We start from the raw sequence: 24,876 nt of genomic DNA, 5'->3' as shown, positions 1-24,876 counted from the left end.
GCTTCATCAGCCCCGCCGAGAAGCAGCGGCACCCTTCAGACGGGGCTCTCCAGTTCCCAACCTGCCTGCACCTCTCGCTCACCTACTGCACTCAGTTACTTGCCAGGCTCCTGAGTTCTGTGATCTCCAATATAAAATACCTCTCCTCACCTCATTCAATTACTTCCTGAGAGTAGGTCCTTAGAGGTGAAGTTCTTGGGCCCTATTCCTCATACGTTATGCCAATCAATCATGAAGTCCTATAGTTTGATATGAATTCCCAGTAAGCATTTCTTCTTCCCCCACAAACAGCCACAGTACTTAAAAACACAGGCCCTTCCACCTCTTTCCTGATCTCCTAAGAAGGTATTTTGCGTCCTAGTGTTTTCTCAAATCTCAAATTTCTCAAATATCTCCTCACCATTATCTTCAGGTTAAACTCTGGTAACGAAAGAAGACTACTAAATATGGGTGAATCACCAGGATGGAATTTCTCATAATTTTTCACTTGTCACTTTAAAAGATACTTCATTATTATGCTATAAGCATTAAATTCCTCTAATGATGTTTCTTTTTTACTGTTCCAAATTTCCTTATGATTTTTAGACAATACTGAGGTTTTACCTCCCATTCATCTAAAGCTACATATGTTCAACATAGAAAAAGCATTTATCAGTATCATGATTATAATTAAAGAGGATTTTAAAACATCTACTGCTAATAACAAGAGCAGTTTCAAAACCACAGCCGTACAGAAGGCAATAAAAACTTTAATTCCCTGTTTATGTCTTTTAAAATTCAAAACCCACAAATAATGTAACTTTTTATGTAAACTAATGTATGTAAACTTTTACATCTGTATTCCTATTCAGTCATCCAAATAAAGTGTTATCTTAACCATTAAGTACTCTGTTATTTCATATCTGTGATATGGTCCACTGGAGAAGGGAATGGCAAACCACTTCGGTATTCTTGCCTTGAGAACTCCATGAACAGTATGAAAAGTCAAAAAGAGAGGACACTGAAAGAGGAACTCCCCAGGTTGGTAGGTGCCCGATATGTTACTGGAGATCAGTGGAGAAATAACTCTAGAAAGAATGAAGAGACGGAGCCAAAGCAAAAACAACACCCAGTTGTGAGTGTGACTGGTGATGGAAGTAAAGTCCAATGCTGTAAAGAGCAATATTGCATAGGAACCTGGAATGTTAGGTCCATGAATCAAGGCAAATTGGAAGTGGTCAAACAGGAGATGGCAAGAGTGAACGTTGACATTTTAGGATCAGTGAACTAAACTGGACTGGAATGGGTGAATTTAACTCAGATGACCGTCATATCTATTACTGTGGGCAAGAATCCCTTAGAAGAAATGGAGTAGCCATCATAGTCAACAAAAGAGTCCAAAATACAGTACTTGGATGCAATCTCAAAAACAACAGAATGATCTCTGTTTGTTTCCAAGGCAAACCATTCAGTATCACATTAATCCAAATCGATGCCCCGACCAGTAACGCTGAAGAAGCTGAAGTTGAACGGTTCTATGAAGACCTACAAGACCTTCTAGAACTCACACCAAAAAAAGGTGTCCTTTTCATTATAGGGGACTGGAATGCAAAAACAGGAAGTCAAGAAACACCTGGAGTAACAGGCAAATTTGGCCTTGGAGTACAGAATAAAGCAAGGCAAAGGCTAATAGAGTTCTGCCAAGAGAATGCACTGGTCATAGTAAACGCTCTCTTTCAACAACAACTAAAGAGAAGACTTTACACATGGACATTACCAGATGGTTAACACTGAAATCAGATTGATTACATTCTTTGCAGCCAAAGATGGAGAATCTCTATATAGTCAGCAAAAACAAGACCAGGAGCTGACTGTGGCTCAGATCATGAACTCCTTATTGCCAAATTCTTAATTCAATCTCTTAAACTGAAGAAAGTAGGGAAAATGACTAGACCATCCAGGTATGACCTAAATCAAATCCCTTATGATTATACAGTTGAAGTGAGAAAGAGATTTAAGGGACTTGATCTGATAGACAGTCTTCGTGACACTGTACAGGAGACATTGATCAAGACCATCCCCAAGAAAAAGAAATGCAAAAAAGCAAAATGTCTGTCTGAGGAGGCCTTACAGATAGCTGTGAAAAGAAGAGAAGTGAAAAGCAAAGGAGAAAAGGAAAGATACACCCAATTGCATGCAGAGTTCCAACAAATAGCTAGGAGAGATAAGAAAGCCTTCCTCAGTGATCAGTGCAAAGAAATAGAGGGAAACAATAGAATGGGAAAGACTAGAGATCTCTTCGAGAAAATTAGAGACACCAAGGGAACATTTCATGCAAAGATGGGCTCAAAAAAGGACAGTAATGGTATGAAACTAACAGAAGCAAAAGATATTAAGAAGAGGTGGCAAGAATACACAGAAGAACTATACAAAAAAGATCTTCAAGACCTAAAAAGATAATCACGATGGTGTGATCACTCACCTAGAGCCAGACATCCAGGAATGTGAAGTCAAGTGGGCCTTAGGAAGCATCACTAAGAACAAAGCTAGTGGAGGTGATGAAATTCCAGTTGAGCTATTTCAAATCCTGAAAGATGATGCTGTGAAAGTGCTGCACTCAATATGCCAGCAAATTTGGAAACTCAGCAGTGGCCACAGGACTGGATAAAGGCAGTTTTCACTCCAATCCCAAAGAAAGGCAATGCCAAAGAATGCACAAACTACAGCACAATTACACTCATCTCACATGCTAGTAAAGAAATGCTCAAAATTCTCCAAGCCAGGCTTCAGCAATACGTGAACCGTGAACTTCCAGATATTCAAGCTGGATTTAGAAAAGGCAGAGGAACCAGATATCAAATTGCCAATATCCGCTGGATCATCAAAAAAGCAAGAGAGTTCCGGAAAAACATCTATTTCTGCTTTATTGACTATGCCAAAGCCCTTGACTGTGTGAATCACAACAAACTGTGGACAATTCTTCAAGAGATGGGAATACCAGACCACCTGACCTGCCTCTTGAGAAACCTGTATGCAGGTCAGGAAGCAACACTTAGAACTGGAGGAACAACAGACTGGTTCCCAATAGGAAAAGGAGTACATCAAGGCTATATATTGTCACCCTGCTCATTTAACTTATATGAAGAGTACATCATGAGAAACGCTGGCCTGGAAGAAGCACAAGCTGGAAACAAGATTGCCGGGAGAAATATCAATAACCTCAGATATGCAGATGACACCACCCTTATGGCAGAAAGTGAAGAGGAACTAAAGAGCCTCTTGATGAAAGTGAAAGAGGAGAGTGAAAAAGTTGGCTGAAAGATCAACATTCAGAAAGCTAAGCTCATAGCATCTGGTCCCATCACTTTATGACAAATAGATGGGGAAACAGTGGCTGATTTTATTTTGGGCTCCAAAATCACTGCAGATGGTGACTGCGGCCATGAAATTAAAAGACGCTTACTCCTTGGAAGGAAAGTTATGACCAACCTAGACAGCATATTAAAAAGCAGGGACAATACTTTGTCAACAAAGGTCTGTTTAGTCAAGGCTATTGTTTTTCCTTTAGTCATGGATGGATGTGAGAGTTGGACTATAAAGAAAGCTGAGCGCCGAAGAATTGATGGTTTTGAACTGTGGTGTTAGAGAAGACTCCTGAGAGTCCGCTGGACTGCAAGGAGATCCAACCAGTCCATCCTAAAGGAGATCAGTCCTGGGTGTTCATTGGAAGGACTGATGTTGAAGCTGAAACTCCAGTACTTTGGCCACCTGATTCGAAGAGCTGACTCATTGGAAAAGACCCTGATGCTGGGAAAGATTGGGAGCAGGAGGAGAAGGGGATGACAGAGGATGAGATGGTTAGATGGCATCACCGACTCGATGGACATGGGCTTGGGTGAACTCCAGGAGTTGGTGATGGACAGGGAGGCCTGGAGTGCTGCAGTTCATAGGGTTGCAGAGAGTTGGACACGACTGAGCGACTGAACTGATACTGATCTGTGATATATCTCAAAATATCAATCAATGCTCCTCTATTTAGAGAACTTTCTGCTACTATATAGTACTTCAAAATATTTTAAATATTAAAACTTTGTCATTATACAATATTTGTAACAGAGACTATTCAAATTTCAAGGCATCTCTTATGTTGATTCAATAGGAAATTCTATTAGAATATTTTTGTCCTTCATACATTTCTGGAAGAGATTTAGTAGTTTTTCTCAAGCTGTTTTTCCCACTCTAAACAATTTATTTCAGATTACTCTGGATTTAGATGCAGTGAAATAAACTGACAGATAAAATCCAATCTTGATTGGATTTGCTCAAAAACCACTGAAAATATATTAACTTTTCCCTCAAAATAACATTAAATATAAATCTTTAAACGCTCTTCAAAAATTAGATTGCACTCTAAGTCTGACAATCTATTACTAAAAACCAGAGCCTAAGGTTAAAACAGGTAAAAGATAGGCATTTACAGTATTTTTAATTGGTACATGTTAGTCCTTATGTTTCACTCAGGTTCCATTAAGTGAATCATTCCCCAATGTATTTGTGAGGGAAAATCAGGTAGTGGTGAATCAAGACAATTTAAAATACTGACTTTCAAAAAATTGGCCTGAAACCAGAAATATTTTCACTAAGACATTAAGATTTTAGAAAAACTATCACCCTCTTGGGGAAGTTAAGTTCTTGCCTGCTTATGTGATTAAAAGTTCCCCTTCCTACAGAAAAGAATTACCTGCATGCCGAAGCCAAACCACTGCGAGGTTGTATCTTTCAGAGCAAACCAGCGCACTAAGGAGGGGAAGTGCAGAATTATATTCACCAACATCCAGGAACGCTTCAGCAACATCAAGATAGAGGTCTCCCATGTCTTCAGGATTCTGTTCCACGAGTGTTGTCAACAGAGGCTAGACCCAAAAGTAACAGTCTGAAGTCAAGCGTTCATTACAAATAAACTTGTCTACTTGTATTTCTCTTTTTAACATATACACCAGTTATCTGAGGTCAATCTAAAAGGAGCAAGGCTTAATAAAAACAGCTTTACATGATCATTTCTTAAATCATTCCTGCGTCTCTATTACAAAGAATCCATACTGCCATCATTCACTCATTCAACACACTACTTCTGAAGATGTGTTATAAGGCAGGCATTGCAACAGCTTAGACAATACTGATCTGCTGTGCCCTCCCTTAGGCAAGCCAAGCAAGCCTGTGTCTCAGGGCTTCTGTGTCTGCTGTTTCCCCAGAAAGCCGTTCCCTCTGTTATCTGCTTGGCTTACTTCTTCACTTCCTTCATATCATTATTCAAATGTTACTTTCAGGGGAGGCTTTTCTTCACCAATTTAATAAAACTGCAACTCCTCCCATCCCCAGTATTTCCTATTCTTCTCTGGTTTTTCTCCAGAGCACTTATCACCAACTAGCATTCTATATTTTACATATTTATTATCTAATCCCATTAAATCAAAAGATCCATGAGGACAGGGATTTGAGTATTTTATTCAACACTTTATCCTAAGGTCTACAAAGTAGATATCCAATATTTTTTTATTTAATAAAATACTTAGTCTGAAGCCAGCAAAAGAGAACAACTGTCAGAAACTGCCAACTGTCTAAAAGGCCCAATCTCACATTCTGATCTCTGGATTATTCTCAAGAAAAACAAATCATTATAAGCCCAGTTCCAAACACTTAGCTTTTAAAAGACATTCACGCAAAAATAACATGATGCTTACTGTGACTTCCTGGTTATTAGAAAATGTGAAATCTAGGGTCAACTTATAATTTCCTGCTATAAGAAAAACATTATAGATTTGATCTAAAGTATCTCAAGTGCAAATCTTAATGCTACTTACATTAAGTGGTTCAAGAATGTTGAGATGTACAAGGCAGACCATCAGCTTCACTGTGATATCTATCGGCACACCATCAGGTATAGCACAGATAACGTTGTCACCAGCTGTGCATTAGACAGACAAACAAAAAGTTCCTAATAATCTTAGAAAGTGGAGCAAATGAAGCAAACTGTATCTTCTATGTAAGACCTCATTTACTTCACTCAAAGCAAATGATTCTACAGTCAGTTCTGAGTTTGGCCAACTCTGGTTCTAGGCTCTTACATTCCCTTCGGTCTGTCTTTTGATTAGCAATTACCCTTCCTATTCTTTCCCTAATACTTTATCCACTTGCCAAAAATCTACATGAACCCCCACACCTTCTATCAAAATGACAAAAAACTAAAAAACAAAAGTGACAAATAAGGATATATGAACTTTCTCTTTTTCTTCTTGAACCCAAGAGCCCCTTTTTAGTCTTCACTACAAAAGAGGCTGAGAAAGGGATGATGTAATATTGTGCTTAAGTTTAAAGAAAAACTTTTAAGTGAATGCTTAAGTTTGAAACAGAATTTTTTCAATCTTTAATAAGTTTGAAATAAATTAGTAGAGAGCATTTTAAGTCCTTTTTAAAAAGTAAATTGCTTTAGTTTGAAAAGGTTTCTGATAGGCTGCTCCATAATTCATTCTTTTTTCACATAACACTATCAAGGCCCTGTGTCAATGACAAATGCCAAGTTCAAACAGATGTACTGAGGGGGAAAAAAAGGACTAAAACCAAGCTAAAAAAAAATTACTTGTGAGTGAATACTCACAAGAAAAAGATATGGAATCTTTGTTAGGAAAAAAACGCTTCTTGGGAAAACTTGCTATGAAAACACTACTAATTTCAAAATACCACGTTATGAACAAGAGGATTATGCACTCTCTCCTATGCAGAGGAAACTACAACCTTTATTCTCTTCCGAAGTGCCTTCTTCTGTAGTTCTTTTTTCCAGCACAATTCCAGAAAAATCTGTAATTACCTAAAAGTATGGGGGAGGGGGGAGCAGGAAATAATACAATAGGTGTATAGCAAAAACTTTTTCACAATTCAAAGATTTGCACAGCTAATTCGAATAATCCTTAAAAGATATAATGAACTATAAAAAGCAATAGTATGTCTCTTTAAAATAAGGAGCCAATGTGATACATTAACATTTTTATATCATATTAACTAATGCTTCACTAAAAATACATAATTTCTCTATATCAAACCAATCTAGTTTTCCCAGAAGATTAGGAAACGAATCATAACCATTAGTCTGCTGCAGAGTCCTGCTATGCTGAAGTACAGACGTACCTAGCATCTGTGATAACAGCAACAGCTTTTACAATATGGTAACTACATTTTGTACTTCATACAGGATTATTACAGAACTTAAGTGTGTCCATACAAATTTTAAATGTATAGCTTAAAATAAATAATATATATAAATTAAATGAGGAATTGTCAATTTGTAAGAATTTCTAAAACAAAAAAAGGTGCATGTTCAAAACCTAACAGAGAAACACATAAAAGTTCCTACCTCCAAAGCTCTGTCATATTGTTTATTAGAAATGTATAGTTCAGCTGCAATGTTAACATCTTCCATGGAGACTAGGCCCTGGTGTTTTGAGAGAGCTTCTTCAATTATGTTAATAGCTGAAGTAACATCATTGGCTTCATAGTAACTCCTAAAATATTAATGACAAAAATTGATCAGTGCTTATTAATTCAGATCATAAAAGTCATTTTCCTATACAGGCCCTCTATTAACTATGAATCCCATTTTCTTAAAATTTTGGAGGAGAAAACTTTTTTAAAATCATGATCAGAGATGATCCAGAGAAAAACATGTACTGTCAGTATAACCATGTCATAACATCAAGCATCTCACTTTCCCAAAGCTACCTCTTATCATTCTAGCTCACTGCCTTTGTGACTCAATACCAATAACTTTTCTACCTCAGTGTGATCTGCAGAACACTGACCCTACCACTTTGTACTGCGGCTGCACCATTCCTGCCCTCATTTTTCTCCTCCTGTCATCCACTATCACACTTACTCCGTTGTGCATCTCAATTCTCCTGCACTCCTCTCCCTTTACCAAGATCATCTGATAAAACTCCAACTCTGATTAATCCAAACATGCCTTCGCCACCAGCTGCCCATGCTACTAAACTCTAAATTAATGACTTATGTCGGTAGCATGTGCCAACCTAAAGAAAAGTCTTCATCTTAAAAAGTCATTCTAGTACAGGCTCAAGATAAAATGACTGTAGATCTCAGAGCATAAATATTTCACTAGCACATTTGCAATAACTTAGTATTACTGTATACGTACATCATTTATGAAAACCTGGGAATCTAGTCATCCTTCAGAACATGTTCCATTTTTAAACTTCTGGGCACATTAAGATAATCAAATATATAATACAAATTTTTCTAAACAATCACACAGTCGACTTGGAAATAAAAAAGTACTGGGGGAAAAAACCTCTATGTTTAAGCACAATATAAAAATACAGGAAACAAAACACTTTCCTGAACCTCAATAAAAAAGTATATTCACTTCAAATATATCTTTTGATTTCTAAAACAAGATGATTAATAAGAACATTTATATATATTTCAACTTGAAACTTACTTTGCCATATCCCTAGTCAATTGCATAAATCGTTCTCCATCAGATGGAGACAAAAGGTTTAAAATACGCCTGTAACCATCCATTGCCATTTTGTGATCTCCCATCTGTTCATAAAGGCTTGATCGCTCCCACAGGTAACGGACGTTAGTAGGTTCATATTTAAGTGCTAAAAAGAAAATAAGGAATATAAATTACAGATTTATTATAAAAGGGGGCTCATGGTACCTGGGTGTGACCCATCTTTTCAGAGAATCTATTGAACACTCTAAGCTAATTTGCCAATGGACCCAAGTGGTTTATTCCAGACTAAATCTACCTTCACAGGAATGCTAAACTAGACTTGACCAAATAGAAGCCTAAAATCTCCCTATTAACCTTCATCTGGTCACTGAAGTCTAATATTAACTCTCAAGAAACAGCTTGGAACCAACACTGATCTTGGCGGGAAAACGAAGGTCTGGTCTTCAATAAATGGTTTTACTGTATTAGTTCAAAATATAAACAAAGTTGCTGATAAATGTGAAAATACAGGGAGCCCAAATACTTACCTCCGGGATAACAGAATACAAGGAATAAATATATTTCAACTAAGGAGCACCCCAGAATAGCAAGTACATTGATCAGAAAATCTATTATATAACATTTTATCAAACAAAGCAAGAAAAACATTTTTATTACCTTTTGTGTAGCAAAAAATAGCCTGCTTAATATTGTCTTGTTCCAGAGACATTTCTGCCAATCTAACCCATTCTTCAGTGTCACTGGGATTTAAATGTGCAGCAATCAATTCAAACTGCAATGATTTCTCCATGTCACCTTGGTCCTCATAAATCATAGCAAGAGTAGAAAACGGCTCATAGGCCAAAGGAGCTATAATGAATAGAATAAAAAAACAAATGCCATTGGCTGAGGGAAGACGCTTATGCTAATATCAATTTCATGTTTCAAACTATGGATCCTTTCTTTAATATTTATGCTTTTTTAAATAACTTGAACAGAATTACGCAAACAGTGTATTTGCTTTAGTGTATTTTCATATACTCTTAGGATTTAAAAACTATTCTTTTCTCTAAGCAAAGTGTAATTTCATGAAAAACCCTACTCTCTACCATGTCCCCCTCATGAAAAGTCCCTTTTGATAAGCCTAAACATGGCTCACTAATTCAGCAAGTTCATCCCAATGAGCATCAGCCACATCAGCGGGGTTAAATCATCATGATCCAGCTTCCACCCTGAGGAGTATGGGATTAATGGAGAGAAGATATCTTTAACTAGCGCCTAAACCCAGATTATCAAAGTGAAAGGTTAATCCACATTTCTGAAATAATGTTTCTGAATTAAGGTTCTAAGAACACAAGGGATTAAAATCAAAGGTAACTGTCAAAATAAACAATTATAAACTAATAAAAGAACAGATAATACTGAAAAGGACCCTGGACTAAATGAAAGGAAATGCCAAAATATGGAAAAGATAAATTGCAAGTTTACTGTAGTAAACTGCTCAAGCCACTATGCAGGTCATCACTTGACAACACACCAGGAAAACAAAATAATAAATGCAAGTGATTAGTCAAAAAGTGATTTCTAAAGGTATCTTTCAATATGCCTGAGCTTTGCAGTTTAACAGAAAGATGACAAGTATATATTGTCTTTTATCAAAAAGTAGATTAAAATAATCTAACAGTGTCTGATTTGGAAAATGGTAGAAAAAGAATACTCCTCAAAAGTGGCTTTAAAATAACATGCTTGCCATATTTTAAAAAGACATATTATAAACATATAAAACTCCTAAAATGAAATGTTCAAAAACAAATTTTTTTAAAAGCCTGTTAAGAGTTCAATATATAGTAATGATATTTCATTGAATCATACTCTGTGATTATCATTTTCTTGGCAATGATTCCTATTCAGTGGGTAGTTATATCACTATTACAATCACCTCCAAGCTCCTGAATATATTTTCCAAATAGCACAGTGAGGTACTCCTCCCTTTGTTTTAAAAGTCAGACTTTTAAAATGCTATTGTCAGTGAAACAGATCACCAGCCCAGGTTGGATGCATGAGACAAGTGCTCACGCCTGGTGCACTGGGAAGACCCAGAGGAATTGGGTGGAGAGGGAGGGGGGAGGGGGGATCGGGTTGGGGAACACATGTAAATCCATGACTGATTCATGTCAATGTATGACAAAACCCACTTCAATACTGTAAAATAATTAGCCTCCAACTAATAAAAATAAATGAAAAAATAAATAAATTTAAAAAATGCTGTGAAAAAGCAAAATAAATAAATAAATAAATAAAATGCTGTTGTCAATAATCCCCACATTAAACACCTTGTCTTATGATTTCCATGCACATCAGTATCGCCTCTTCACGTTCTCCTCGAGCAAAGCGAATGTTGGCCTCACCCATGAGACCTCTCAGAGCTCTGGGAAGCTTACTCCGAGGTCTTTTCTCCTATAAAACAAAAATGACATTTAGACTCAAACAGAAAACAAACCCAATCCAACAAAACTTTCCTACAGTAGCAAGTTCAAAGTACAATAAAGTATTTAAACAAAGCAAAAATCAAACTGGTCAGGCATTACTAAATTACTAATTAGACCAAATGCAGAATTGGATGCTGCAAAATGGATTTATATGCCAGGAGATTTATGATGCAATGTACTGAAGATTCTCCTTTCAAATTTATCTACTCAGAATAAATTTGGTTTAAAAAAAAAATCAAGATACAATATAAACCTTTTAACAGCAAAATTATAGTAAATTTTGACACTTATAATAATTAAGGTTTAACATTTAAAAATCTCTAAAAATGAAACATAAGAAATCAGCAACAGTAGCAATCTCATAGTATTTCCTTTCTTACAGTTGAATTCTTTCAGCATAAATGTATAAAGATTTTTTTTTCAATTTTCTAAGTCACATTTTTACATTGTTTATAAATACCAAAATAAGAAACACTTTACTTTCATCATTTTCTTGGTTTCACGATTGAGAACCATCTCCAGTACAAACACGTCGCCAGCAGTGGGTTGCTCAGGCGTTTCTTCCTCCTCCTCTTCCTCCTCTTCTTCCTCTTCCTCCTCCTCATCTTCATTCTCTCCAAGCATGGAAGCAAAGACCTTGTGAACTGACTTGCTGACTCCATCTGAGGTTTCGCCTAAAGAAGAAGACATTGAGGTAGGAAGCAGAAGCTCCAGCATACTCAGCACTTGAAAGAAAAACAAGCGGTATTTTCTGGAATATAAATTTCTGCCCCAGCATTACCAAACTTGAAAGTAAAAGACAAATGAACATTCCCAAAAACAATCCAAAGAAAGCTGTCACAGGGCCATGTATTTTACTCTGTAGGAACTGCTGACTCATCCTTTAGGCCCTATCCAGACACACAGGCAAAATTAAGTGGGAAATCAGAAACACACAGAGTAACAGTAAGAAGCAGAAAGAAAAAAAAAAAATTAAGGAATTTCAGGACACAGACCTAAGACCTAACCAACCTAAGAACTAAGAACACGTCTAGTGGGACGTGATCAGGGCATACAGACCAGGGGTTTCAGGTGAGGCCTCCAGAGCCAAGCTGTCCGCTTTCAAACTTTACCACCATCTACTACCAGCTGTTTTACCTTGGGCAAATTACCAAAGCTCTCTGTACCTCGGTCTGCTCATTTGTAAAAGGGGTCAATAACATCAGGGTCAATAACATCAATAACTTACAGGGTTACCCTGAGTCTTCAAATATATACACTGAGAAAAATGCCCAGCATACAGTAAGAGCTTAATAAATGCTATTATTAAAACACCATCATTACTTCAGGAACAAAATAACATGACATATTTCCTCTGTATCTGCAGAGATCACTACAGTAAAATGATTTCTCTAAGTTTATAATGATTATCTTGAATAATAAAGAAAAGTTTAGAAGCCAATTTGTTGTTAAAGCAGAGATGTGGCATATTTTAGAAAAGCTACAACAAAACAGTTAAAATAAATGCACATAAATATATTTATTAAAAAATGCTAAAGCTTACTCACTTATGTAAAATAACCTCAAACCCCAAAGATGCTAGACAAATAAGACAGTCAATATATTTAAGGAAGAAGAGAATGAAAAAAATCCACATGTTTTGAGGAACAAATATTATAGTAATAATTACTATGACATCATAATGATCATCTTCAAGAATTCTAAACACCCAAAATAAAGAGAAAGTTGTTAAACAAATCAATAAAATTTATTACAGTAACAGAAAAAAAGAGAAAAGTCATACAATCATCTTGATACAGAGAAGTTTTTTCGGCCATGCTGCATGGCTTGCAGGATCTTAGTTCCCCAACCAGGGATGAAACTCAGACCTTGGCAGTGAAAGCACTGAATTCTAACCACTTAACTGCCAGCAAATTCCCCCAGAGAAGCATTTGACAAAACCCAACACCTATTCCTAATAAAAATTTTTAGTCAACAGAAATGTAAGAGAATACCTTTAACTTGATAAAAAGTACCTACAAAAAAGGTTCCACAAACACAGTTAATGGCTAATTATCCAAAGATACTGGGAATGAGACAAACCTACTATCACCACTCCTTTCAAGATTTTACTGGAGATCCCAATCAATGTAATAAGGGAAGAGAAATAAAAGCATAAAGATTAACAAAGAAATAAAACTGTCATTCATAGATTACATGATGATCTATAGAATACCCAAAAGAATCTATGCGCCAAAACTGTCAGAATTTATGAATTTAGCAAGGTTCCTGAATACAAAGTCAGTATACAAAATACGTTCCTAGGAAACTGGGAGCTTGAGCTGAGGCTAGTATGCCTGACTGCTCATGGTAAGCAGAAAGCACTGATTCAAGTAAGCACCTGTTTTGACCACCTCTTATTCTGGCCTGGAGAATCCCATGGACAGAGGAGCCTGATGGGCTACAGCCCCCGGGGTCGCAAAGAGTCAGACATGTCTTAGCGATTGACTCTTTCACTCTCACTGGCGGAAAACTGGCAAGCACCCCTGCTACTATACTTGCACCTCAAAGACAACAGTACGATGGAAGAGCAGCTCTTCCTCTGAGCAGATAAACAAGGACTCACAGATTTTAGAACAACTTCAGCCCACTTTTTCACTCCACTTGCCTAGCAAAGAATCTATAATCCTAATTTTCTCTCCTCTTTGCCCTTTCTTCCCCACTTGGTCCAAGGAGGCAGACAAAACCTGTTCATTTTCTGTTCACCCAACTAGTGTTTTCTCTGTGTAAAGTCTTATTTGTTTAGAATGAAAAGAATCAGCCTCTGTTTCTACCCACTAGGGCCAGAAAGTTTAGCTTAGTTCTCAATTAGACCTTATAACATGAAAATGTTAGTTGCTCAGGCATGTCCAGCTCTTTGTGACTCCATGGACTGTGGCCCCCAGGCACCTCTGTCCATGGAATTCTCCAGGCAAGAATACAGGAGTGGGTAGCTATTCCCTTCTCCAGGGCATCTTCCCGACCCAGGGATAGAACCTAGGTCTACTGCACAGCCTCCATTTCTACCCAGTAAGGCAAGAAAGTTTTAGTTCTCAATTAAACCCTATGCCCAAAGTTAAATTCTAATTGACAGTTCAGCATCCCAGATTACTTGATATGAATGACTGGATACCACAAACTATCATTAGTATTCTGATCAATCACCAGAAATTAATAATTTGCCTACTAATTCATCACTTAGGCTCTCATAAGTTTAATTGGTCTGGGTGCAGTAACCAAATTTAGTATCTGGTCGTGCGGAGCTGAGGACTGCACCCTGGAATGAGGTAACACACCAAGATATCTATGCTGTGTGTAAGGTCCCATGTGGACAGCCAACTGGCCGTCCACTCTGACATTTCTATCTTACCTCTCATAATTAAAGAAGCGATTTGGAAGCCCTTTGTATAGAATTATAATTCATTACAATTTAGGGGAGTATAGCCTGGAATAATTAGCAACCACGTGAGACGGTCAATTTAAAAACAGTGACCCCAAAAGGCTTCCAAACACTGATGCAGATTTGAAACCCTTCTCCACAAACACAGCCCACTAAGCAGCGCTATAATCAATAATTCAACAAATACATATTTAGCACCTATTATATACCACGTACAATGTACCTAAAAAGCCAGGTATCAACAACAGAATACCACAGCAATTAAAAAAAAACACACACACTTTCACTAAATTATTAGATATCCTTAACATTTAATGCAGGCAGTGATCTTAACATACCTTCATTGGCATCTTTGCCCTGAGATTTGGTAGAGTTTATTCCTGATGATGATGGAACTTCAGAGTCATTTGGATTTTCTTCAACTGATGACTTCCCTTTTTCCTGAAGACTCTGGGAATAAACATTAATTAATGACTCCAAAAACAAATGCACATTTAGCTCTTTCCAGCTGAGAATAGAACATCTGTCTCATTTTCTATTTCTATAAAACCTGAGCTCTGAACACATACATAGTATGTGGAATCTAAATTTGAATATTGTCAAAGCATGTCATTGTACTTGGGTCTCATTCTTCAGTCTGAATCAAGTCATTTGTAAAAAATATTTTTAAAAACCTTGATACTTTCATTAATCTACACATTGCAGCTTTTCTTTTTTTCAGCCTTGCTTTTTTAAGTGAAAAGAGATGGGCACTATTGGTTGCATGATTTAGGAAAGAATCCAACAGCTAACCTCAAAAGGTGCAATTACTTTTATTTTCCCTCCGACTTCAAGTGAAGAGACATGAAAAAGTCATGTATTTCCTCATTTACCAGAGAATTTTCTGTTATCAGACAAAAAATTCACTCTGTGGAGGATTACATCACACCATTGGGAGACTCCTCAAAAATGGGAGCTGAACCCACTCCGTCCGGAAATGGACACTGAGGCCTAAAGAAGAGAGGTGAGTTGCGCGTTGAAAGTCACAAAAATACATCGGCAAAGCTAGGACTTGAACCAGATACAAACTGACTCCAAATTCTACTTCCCACACCCCACCTCCACCCCATTTAATCTACCAGCGTTAAGCTACCCTCAAGTAAAAAAAAGGTACTATTTAACAACAGTAAAAAGAGGGAGAAGTAGTTACCACCGAGACAAAAGCTTTCTGGTGAGTGAAATGTTTTAAAGAGGAGTTTAGCACAGGGATAATGTGAGAACCGGAGTTTCGGTAAAAAGGGAAAGAAACCGCTAGAGATACGCGGCCCGCCCCATAAGGGTGAATGGGGTTAGTGGGTCCTTCACATCTCTTAAGTGTACTAGGGCGACAAGACAGCATCCAGGCCTATCATCTCCTCACTTTCTTCTCGCGGGTTTTTCTCTCTTCTCTTCTCCTTTCGAACTCCTCAAAGGAAATCTTCCCTTCCAGATAGTCGATGAGCTCCGGGCTGAACCCCGACATGATTGCGGGGCTCTGCTACGCAGTTCCAGGAACCAGGACTGAGAAACGGAACAGCAGAGACTCCCAGACGCTAACCCCGCGCCGAGCCGCTAAAAGCAAGGACCCGAAGTCCTTCCGGGAAACTGGCTCGGCCTGCGCCGCAGCCGCCGCGTTCACGTTCCGCTGCTGCTGCTGCTGCTGCTGCTGCTGCGGGACCTGATCTGGAGTTGCTGCTGCTGCTGCGCCTCTAATCCAGGCTTCCTCCTGGAGGCGTGAATAGGAGCGCGCGAGTTAGGCGGGACCTGATCTGGGCCCTCCCAGCTTCCGGGACTCGGAGTTTGCAGCTTGGCTCAAGCCTCTGGTTTAAGCTTAAGGAGTTGGGGGACGTGCTTGAAGAAAGTGTTCCTTCATCTACAGTATTTCCCTCAAAAATATTTGTTCTTTTTTTTTTTTTTTTTAATATTTGTTCTTTAATTTGATCTTTGGTTGTTCAGTCGCTCAGTCGTGTCCAACTCTTTGTGACCGACCCCATGGACTGCAGCACGCCAAGCTTCCCTGTCCTTCCCTGTCGCCTGAGTTTGCTCAAACTCAGGTCTATAGAGTCGCTGATACCATCCAACCATCTCATCCTTTGTCGCCCCCTTTCCCTCCTGCCCTCAATCTTTCCCAGCATCAGGGTCTTTTTTAATGAGTCGGCTCTTCGCATCAGGTGGCCACAGTATCAGCTTCAGCATCAGTCCTCCCAATGAATACTCAGGACTGATTTCCTTTACGATTCACTTGTTTGATCTCCTCGCAGTCCAACAGACTCTCATTGTCTTCTCAAACACTACAGTTCAAAAGCATCAATTCTTCAGTGCTCAGCTTTCTTTTTAGTCCAACTCTCACATCCATACATGACTGCTGGAAAAACCATAGCTTTGACTATATGGACCTTTATCAGCAAAGTGATGTCTTTGCTTTTTAATATGCTGTCTAGATTTGTCATAGCTTTTCTACCAAGAAGCAAGCGTCTTTTAATTAGTAGTAGAGCCAGGATTCGAAGCCTGGTCTATCTGACTCCAAATCCCATAATTGGAATTAATACTGTGTCTCCTTGAGGCTTCCCTGATGGCTCAGTTGTAAAGAATATGCCTGCCAATTTAAGCCCTGGGTAGGGAAGATCCGCTGGAGAAGGAAATGCCAGCCCACTCCAGTATTCCTGGCTGGGAAATCCCATGGACAGAGGATCCTGCTGCGCTGCAATCCATGGGGTCACAAAGAGTCGGACACAACTTAGGGACTAAGCAACAAGTGCCTCTCGTCAGTGGAACTCTATGTCAACCTACACACTCCTGTGCTTTATATTTTACACTGCATCATAACTTTCTCTATTGTCCTATTCTAAAGACATTTGCTGTCAACATCTTGAAAACAGCACTACCTGATACATCTTATTGAACTCTCCTCTCTAGGCTAGTAATCTGTGCTTAAATCACATTGATGAATTCAACTGGATGGAACTGAAAGTGCCTTGGGAATAGGCAAGGGAGTAGAAGTATGGAATGCAGCTCAATATGAAGCTGAGGTCAAGGACAAGTTTCAGGGAGCCTAACACCTGACTTGGCCACTAGTGCCTCTTTATGACAATCCAGATGCAGAAAAGCCACCGTTTGATGGCAAAATGAGGACCAGGACCAGCAAGAGGGGAACTCCCAGGTGAGAGAAAAATATCCCACAGCTAGAAGTCATTCCTTTCTCATGATAAAGGATCCCCAGTGCCCTATCTGGGTATAAAATATGGGAGGCTAGCAAGGTAACTCACAGAAATTCCTAACAGGTCAATTCCCCCCTGAGTTTCTCCAGGCATCCAGGGAACTGCACTTGAGAGGAAGTCAAGAGTCTCTAGTCCTAAGTCTCCTAGGGGAAAACAAGGAAATCGAAGGGAGAAGAGCTGGCCGTCTGGAAACGAGAATGTTCTCCTGAGACCCAGATGGCCTGTGTGCTCAGTCACTCAGTTGTGTCCAACGCTTTGTGACCCCATGGATTGTAGCCTGCCAGCTTCCTCTGTCCATGGAATTTTATTTTGTTATTGGATGCCTGGAATATGGGAATAACACTTGTGAAGACACAGATTCACGTTGTGGAGAACTGGAGAGGGAGCAAGGGGGTGACAGTTTTCCTGCTATGGAACACCTCGATGACCATTGTTTTTTAGGGCAGAATATATTATAGCAACATGTCTTGAAATTGTAATCTTTCTGCTTTTCCTTTCTCTACTTCTTTGTAAGTCATGTGTACACTGGTGAGTCAGAGGCATCCACATTACCTTGAGATGAAGTGGAATTGTTACAGCAGTAATGAAAATAGCAAGAAAAAACTTTTCAGACTTTTCGACTCATTTCTGAGAATCAAAATGAAATGTCTGAGGAAAGCAGAAATCAGAACACTGAATTTATACGATGACCAGAGCATGAAGCGTACACAGGGAGGTCACGACTCCCCTTTCTCAAGTGGAGGAGTCAAGATGGGGTATGACCCTTCTGGGCAGGCAGTTTTTCCATGGTTGTCTTCTCTGCAAAAGCTTGTCACTGCTTCCCCTCTGGGCTATCTTTTCAAGAATGTCTGGAGAACAAACAGCCTTGAAACACAGAAATACTGTCTCCCTCTGGAGCAGAGGACAGATTTGCTTCCTGACCAATATAGTAAAGATGTTTCCCTCTGAGACAAAGGCTGGGCATATTTGGGCATGTAGCCCCCTTGTAAGAGTGAGGATTTCCTAAGTTTGGGGTTCCTTGGCTGTGGCACAAATCAACTAATGCCCAGTAAACACCGGGACCCACCCCCACATGGCCCCCATGATACCTGGCGGACAAGGAGAACGAATGCGAATGTAAAACTAAGCTGCCTCCTGAGCCATGAATAATAAAATCTGTAGCCTCAGACCCAGGGATCTCAGGGTCTACCAAGATTTCTGAAATTGTAGCAGCTAGTGTGTAGCTTGCAAATTGGACAAAATGTCGCACCCTTAATAGTTCTTGACCACACTAGACCTGGGATAGGGGCCAACAGGCTATGTCCTGGGGACAGGGAATGGGATGCTCATCAAAGAGGAGCAGAGTCAGTGTTTAGAGGCTGTTAAGAACCTAAGAAAGAAGGATCACAGATCCCTTGGGAGCCTAGATCACCTGCAGAACACTTAGTATTTTCATTGCAGGAAACACTACTCTTCCGTTGATGACAGTTCTTAGCCTGAACAAAATCACTTCCGCAGTGACCTTCTAGAAACACTACTAGGGAGGTTTTGGTTGTCAAAATAATGGGGAGGGGGGAATCAGTAATATGCCACTATATATTGTCTGGGGACCAGTTGTGCTAAATGGTCACTATGAAGACTTGTCCTTCCCCAACTGACAATCCCATCACCGTTGAGAAACTCTAGTCTAGTGGAGTGTAGGCCTCCCATCGACAGCTACCTGCCAGTTGTGGGGAATTTTTCAGCAGAAGGGATGCATGCTCCTTCTCTGAGACTTTGCAAGCTCACAGTTAAAAGTCCCTTGTGGATGCTCTTCATTTTCAAAGACCTTGAAACTGATAAAGCATTCCTTTTTGGAGGTCTTGACATCCAGAGCAGGAGTGGTGAAAGGAAAAGGGAAAGCCTGTCCCTTAGGTATTTGAGTGGAACTGGACAGTGGTGAAGGATCCCCACCACTCTATCATTTGTCTGCATAGGCTATATTTTTATGAGGAATAATATCAATAATTAGTTACATCCTTTAAATGGTTAAACAAAAAATCTTGGCATTAACTAGAAGCAGCTTCCATTACATTTGCTATCGATAGCAAAATAGCACACATTTAGTTCAATTCAACAAGTATTTTTTGAGTGCTTGCTACATACAAGGCATTGCAGTAGGTGCTGGAGAAATAAAAAATGGCTTAGATATGATCTTGGCTCACAAATATCTCACAACTCTCTAGGGAAAACAGACACTTATATGACTACTTACATAGAACATACTGAACCAGACATATAACCTGTTTCTGCATATTTTATTATTCATATTCAATCATCCAACAAAAAAGCCACATAAAACTACTTTGGAATGTACAGACTAATGTCATTAGGATTACAGTGTGTGCTTCCAGCACAATGTGTTTTTATTTATTTATTTTTTTTGCAGAAATCAGAAAAAATGATACAGCTCTTCATAAACAAAAGTAGTTGTTACAAATAAGAATATGAGAATCAGACTAATTCAGCCTGAGTTGAGGAGGGGTGGGTGGAGGAAGAGGACTGGCTATGAAAGAAGAGAAATCTGCCTGTTTCTACCCTCCCTTCCTGAGGTTGTAGTTTCCTAAGATATCTGCTGTGGGGTTTCCCTTGTAGCTCAGTTGATAAAGAATCTACCTGCAATGCAGGAGATCTGGGTTCGATTCCTGGGTCAGGAAGATCCCCTGGAGAAAGAAATGGCAACCCACTGCAGTATTCTTGCTTGGAGAATAGCATGGACAAAGATGCCTGGCAGGCTACAGTCCATGGGGTTGCAAGTCGGACACGACTTAGCGACTAAACCAAGATATCTGCTGTAGCACAATGTCCACCTCTGAACATCATGGCAGAGAACATCTCCCAGAGGCCCAAGCAACTCCTAAAATCCCACGTTTCTTTGTCTTTCATTTCAACTTAATTGTGGATATTCATTACTTACTCTCTCTTGATATGAAACTAAGACTACGGGGTCTTTTAATAGCATATGCTGACAATGGGAATGTATATTCTGTTTAGGAAAAAGATAACATTTTAAACCCAAATTCCTGTTACAAATAATGAACTAAAGTAAAAATGATCACTGTCCCTTTCAAATAAAAACACCAATGATAAAAAAGAAACATAGAACACAGCTGAAATGAAACTAATTTATAAGATCATAATTTCCTTTGACTTTATGGTGTTTTTGTAATCCTTGCAAATATATGCAGTGCTATATTGATATCTATGATTATTGAGTAGGAAAAAAACCATGCACATAAGTCACATATGTCCCAAAACTCAAACTATTTACATGTAAATCTGGAAATACAGAATAAAATCATTACAGACTGATAAAAGTGGAGGGGGAAAAACACACACAAAAACTTAGCCATGATCAAGACTGAATTTTTCTAGTGAGAAGCTTCATCTGTAGTTTTAAAACCACCAGACTTCTGAAAGAAAAAGAAAACATTATCATGAAATAGAAATGAAGATTATACAATTAACCCAAAGACCCAAAGATCAACATATTTCAGTGAAAACTCTTTTTGTCTTCATTTCCTAATTAGAGTTGTTAGAACTGGAAAGCTTGTAATTATGAAATATTCTCCAAATCAGAAATTTTGCTTCTTTCACAAAGTTGAATAATTCTTATTATATTACAGTACCGCTAATGGTGCTCTTTTTTTTTTCTGCCCTTAAACATTATCTCATTTTGTGCTTACATGAGTATTTGTACTTGATGTTTTCCCTAAAACTTTCTTTGTGTTAGAGATCCATATATGCAATTTATAGATGAATAAACTAAGGCTTAAAAAACAGCTTGTATGCAATACTGTCCTATACTGAAACAGATAAGTGGTATTAATAATTATTCTCTTTTTAGTGTATGTTACCCTTGGGGCTGAGTGTGAAAAGTAGTCAAGGGAAGCCTTCATTAATATACTTGTTTTTCTTGTATCTTATTTTCTCATTATAGGACAGTTTTCAAGTGTATATGCCACACAGTAAATTGCATCCTCTTGTTAGAATAACAATCATTATTTTTTTAAGTCATCACATTTATTAAAGTAGCTAATCATCAAAATCCTTTCACAATCATAATCAAGTGCAACAATGGTTTGATTCCTCATAATTCCATCCATATGCCCATGAAAGAATGGGAGTAGATTTTAATTATGATTTGGTTCCCTTTACTATTCAGAAAAACAAAAAGTTAATAGACTAGAATCATAATGTATTTTCTTTGTACCATACCTGTTCCTTTTTAAATAGTAGGTATTTATTTGATAGGAATGCTAAAGTAATATGAATAAAAAATTAAATCTTAGACATAAATTTCTAAATTTTTTTCCATGATAAAGTGCCATCTTTACTAATATTCTACCTTTTTCTCCCCACTAGGTGAGGAAGTTCAAGCTCAAATATATGCTTAATAATTTCTTCCCAAAGAAGCCATTCTTTTAACTTTTAATTTCTATTTAATCCAACTGGACAATTCAATATATTTCTTTACATACGATTTTCCACATAATTTAGCTATATGACCTGGTCTGAAAAAAGATATAAGAACAGGTGATTTTTTATTGTATTTCAAATTCTATTGAGTGATAATTCTACCATTTTAATATATCTCTTCTCCCCAGAAAGCTATGCTTTGAAAATTACTAACTGTCCTTTCTTTTTAAAACCAGACTGTAAAATATATGAACCAAATCTGAGTATTAACAGTGACGAGTATGATCAGAATTGAGCATTTATTTATATAAGGAAATAAAATCATTTATTCAAATAAATATTTTCCAAACCTCTTCATGACTCACTTATATGTTTAGAGAGATCTAGGGATAAAGGGCGAGAAGGCAATGGCACCCCACTCCAGTACTCTTGCCTGGAAAATAACATGGATGGAGGAGTCTGGTAGGCTGCAGTCCATGGTGTCACTAAAAGTCAGACATGACTGAGCGACTTCACTTTCACTTTTCACTTTCCTGCATTGGAAAAGAAAATGGCAACCCACTCCAGTGTTCTTGCCTGGAGAATCCCAGGGACGGGGGAGCCTGCTGGGCTGCCGTCTATGGGGTCGCAGAGTCGTACACGATTGACGCGACTTAGCAGCAGCAGCAGCAGGGATAAAGGGATAAATTTTACCTGCACTCAGAGGAAACAGTCAGCCTTTGAGGTAATTGGAGAGGGAGTTTTTCTGTTCTTCATAATCTGCAAATGCAGAAGCAATAAGTTCTGACTGCAAGGAGAGAGGCCTGGGATTCTCATTCATGGAGAAGGTATCTGAAAACCTCCCAAGATCAAGACCTCTTCCTTTAAAATATGCCTGAAGAGTCCTAAAAAACTGAAGAGAGAAAGAAATGTTCAATGTCACTTATAACTTAAATACCCCAAGCACTCAAAGGTGAGTATTTTTTCCCTCATTTTGCCCCCTGAACCCCACAGTGCTCCGAGCTCAGATGCCTCCTCTCTGACTGATGGTGAAACAGAGCCAGTCGTTTTGGATGTGGGGTTTTCAGCTGTGTGTTCTGTAAATACACAGAAGCTATGCAAGTGCTATTAGATTATTTTAATACTGTATTGTTATATTTTACATAATTTTCTTTAGAAAAATAGTATTTTGAAATCATGAAGTCAGCATGTTTGCTATATTTGGCATATTTTTAAATGAGAATTTTTACTGATATTTTGAATTCTATTTCCAAGATAACTTTATGCTGAAAATAACACCTAGCAAATTGACAAGAATACAAGTTAACCCTCAGATTTTGCAACTGGGCTTTGCAAGTATTGGTTATATGACAGTCTGTTTTATTATCAGTTCAACCTAAGCTGTGCAAAATGTAATTCCCTGTTACGCTCTTAATTTTGTATATTTATTAGAAATCAAGGCTATAAAGTCAATATGTATATAAGATCATTTACAAATGTAATGTGCTATGTGTGTATAAAATCATTTCTAAATATAAATTTGTTTCTTCACACAGAAACAAATGTAAATCGGCTAGAGAAACACTAGAACACTGGCTATAGGCTAGCAAAATTCACCTCTAGCCCTGCTGGGGAATCTTCTCAACCCTCGGCAGCCTCGTCTCCACTGATGTCTAGCAGAGTGCAGTGAGCATAACTCCAGGGAGATGCTGATTTCACCCCACAGCCCGCAATGCCCCGGTGGCTATTCTTACCAGATCTCGGTTTCTAGGAATGTTGAGGGGCTTCCATTTCTCTTCATTTCTCAGCATGGCTCCTTGCACAAGCCCAGGTAGCACCAGCGCACCAGCCAGCAGCAGGAATGCTTTGGGCATGGTGGAGGGAAGCTGAGTGAACGGAAGGATCAAGGACTGTCGATGACAGAGAGGGAGTGACTGGAGAAAAGAAAAAGAGAAGGGAGGAGGAGGGAGGCAGAAGTAGAGAAGAGAAAGGGGAAACAGTTTTAGAGGGAAAGAAGGAAGAAGAAGTAGTATATCGATTCACCTGAATTTTGCAGTCTTCTTTTTTTCCTCTTCAATTGCTAATGAGGTCCCCCCAGAGCCAGCTGATTAGCTTAAAGGAGTCTATGAGAATGAGGTTATCCAGTGACAAACAAAGCAATTATGAATACAGCCTAGAAAGTGAGTATGCCTTTTCAACTGAAAAAAAGCACTTGTCCCAGAGAAAGTGTATTTCTTAATAACAACAACAGCAGAACCCAAACCAAACCACAACCCATCTTAATTTACTTTAAGTGGTAAGAGAGCAGACTCGAAGAGAAGAAAAAAAAAAACGTACACCTTCCACACAGGTCGGAGACAGACACACCACACCAGTGTTAGTAGAGATTGTCTCCCACCCCAAGGTGTAAAATGGAAATAAAACTCAACAGAAAGAGCTAATAAAGCTTACCAGGAGTTCGGTTTTGCCTGGCCCTGGTTGGTTACACTGCCTGCAATCTGCAAGGCGATTCATGGCTACTTATAACCAGCGGATCAGTTGCAGGTGGGAGTCACTGACGTGAGCAGGAAGAGTTCAAAAATAATGATTCCATTTTCTTCCACAGCACAAAGACCCTTGAAAATCACATCTTCAGGCTTCTTCGGGGCTAACAGAGAACCTATTTGTCCTAAATACAGCAGATTCTTCTCCAACCACTGAACATTTTATTTGGATGTTATAAAATACACAAAGCACTTCCACACAGCAGAATGGCTTTCTCCTTTTTCACTTCTAAGAGAAGGTATATACACAGCAGCTGGGAATATGATGATGATTGTCCCACCTAAG

At 38.5% G+C, this 24,876-nt stretch overlaps 2 protein-coding genes across 2 annotated transcripts in view; both read right to left on the bottom strand.

Moving 5' to 3' along the window:
* The window catches only part of GTF3C3 (general transcription factor IIIC subunit 3), a 28,377-nt gene extending 12,408 nt beyond the window's left edge, over nucleotides 1-15,969 (bottom strand). Inside the window, exons 1-10 of the mRNA XM_065930912.1 lie at nucleotides 15,795-15,969; nucleotides 14,734-14,845; nucleotides 11,458-11,651; nucleotides 10,822-10,945; nucleotides 9,167-9,358; nucleotides 8,489-8,654; nucleotides 7,388-7,535; nucleotides 6,772-6,844; nucleotides 5,841-5,944; nucleotides 4,721-4,892 (exon numbers count right to left, since the gene is read on the bottom strand). Of these exons, the coding sequence (XP_065786984.1) occupies nucleotides 4,721-4,892; nucleotides 5,841-5,944; nucleotides 6,772-6,844; nucleotides 7,388-7,535; nucleotides 8,489-8,654; nucleotides 9,167-9,358; nucleotides 10,822-10,945; nucleotides 11,458-11,651; nucleotides 14,734-14,845; nucleotides 15,795-15,896 (1,387 nt within the window). The 5' untranslated portion in view covers nucleotides 15,897-15,969. The remainder of the gene's footprint in view (nucleotides 1-4,720; nucleotides 4,893-5,840; nucleotides 5,945-6,771; nucleotides 6,845-7,387; nucleotides 7,536-8,488; nucleotides 8,655-9,166; nucleotides 9,359-10,821; nucleotides 10,946-11,457; nucleotides 11,652-14,733; nucleotides 14,846-15,794) is intronic.
* A 6,811-nt stretch (nucleotides 15,970-22,780) lies between these two features.
* On the bottom strand, nucleotides 22,781-23,921 carry C3H2orf66 (chromosome 3 C2orf66 homolog). Its single transcript, XM_065927973.1, has 2 exons — nucleotides 23,802-23,921; nucleotides 22,781-22,960 (listed from the first exon to the last, which is right to left on the bottom strand). Exons 1-2 carry the CDS (start codon nucleotides 23,919-23,921, stop codon nucleotides 22,781-22,783), a joined length of 300 nt encoding a protein of 99 aa, XP_065784045.1.
* Nucleotides 23,922-24,876: the final 955 nt, after the last annotated feature.

This window comes from Muntiacus reevesi, chromosome 3 (assembly GCF_963930625.1).
Source record: "Muntiacus reevesi chromosome 3, mMunRee1.1, whole genome shotgun sequence".
Classification (NCBI taxonomy): domain Eukaryota; kingdom Metazoa; phylum Chordata; class Mammalia; order Artiodactyla; family Cervidae; genus Muntiacus; species Muntiacus reevesi.
Note: the sequence above shows the minus strand (reverse complement) of the source record. Positions and strands in the feature narration are given on the sequence as shown.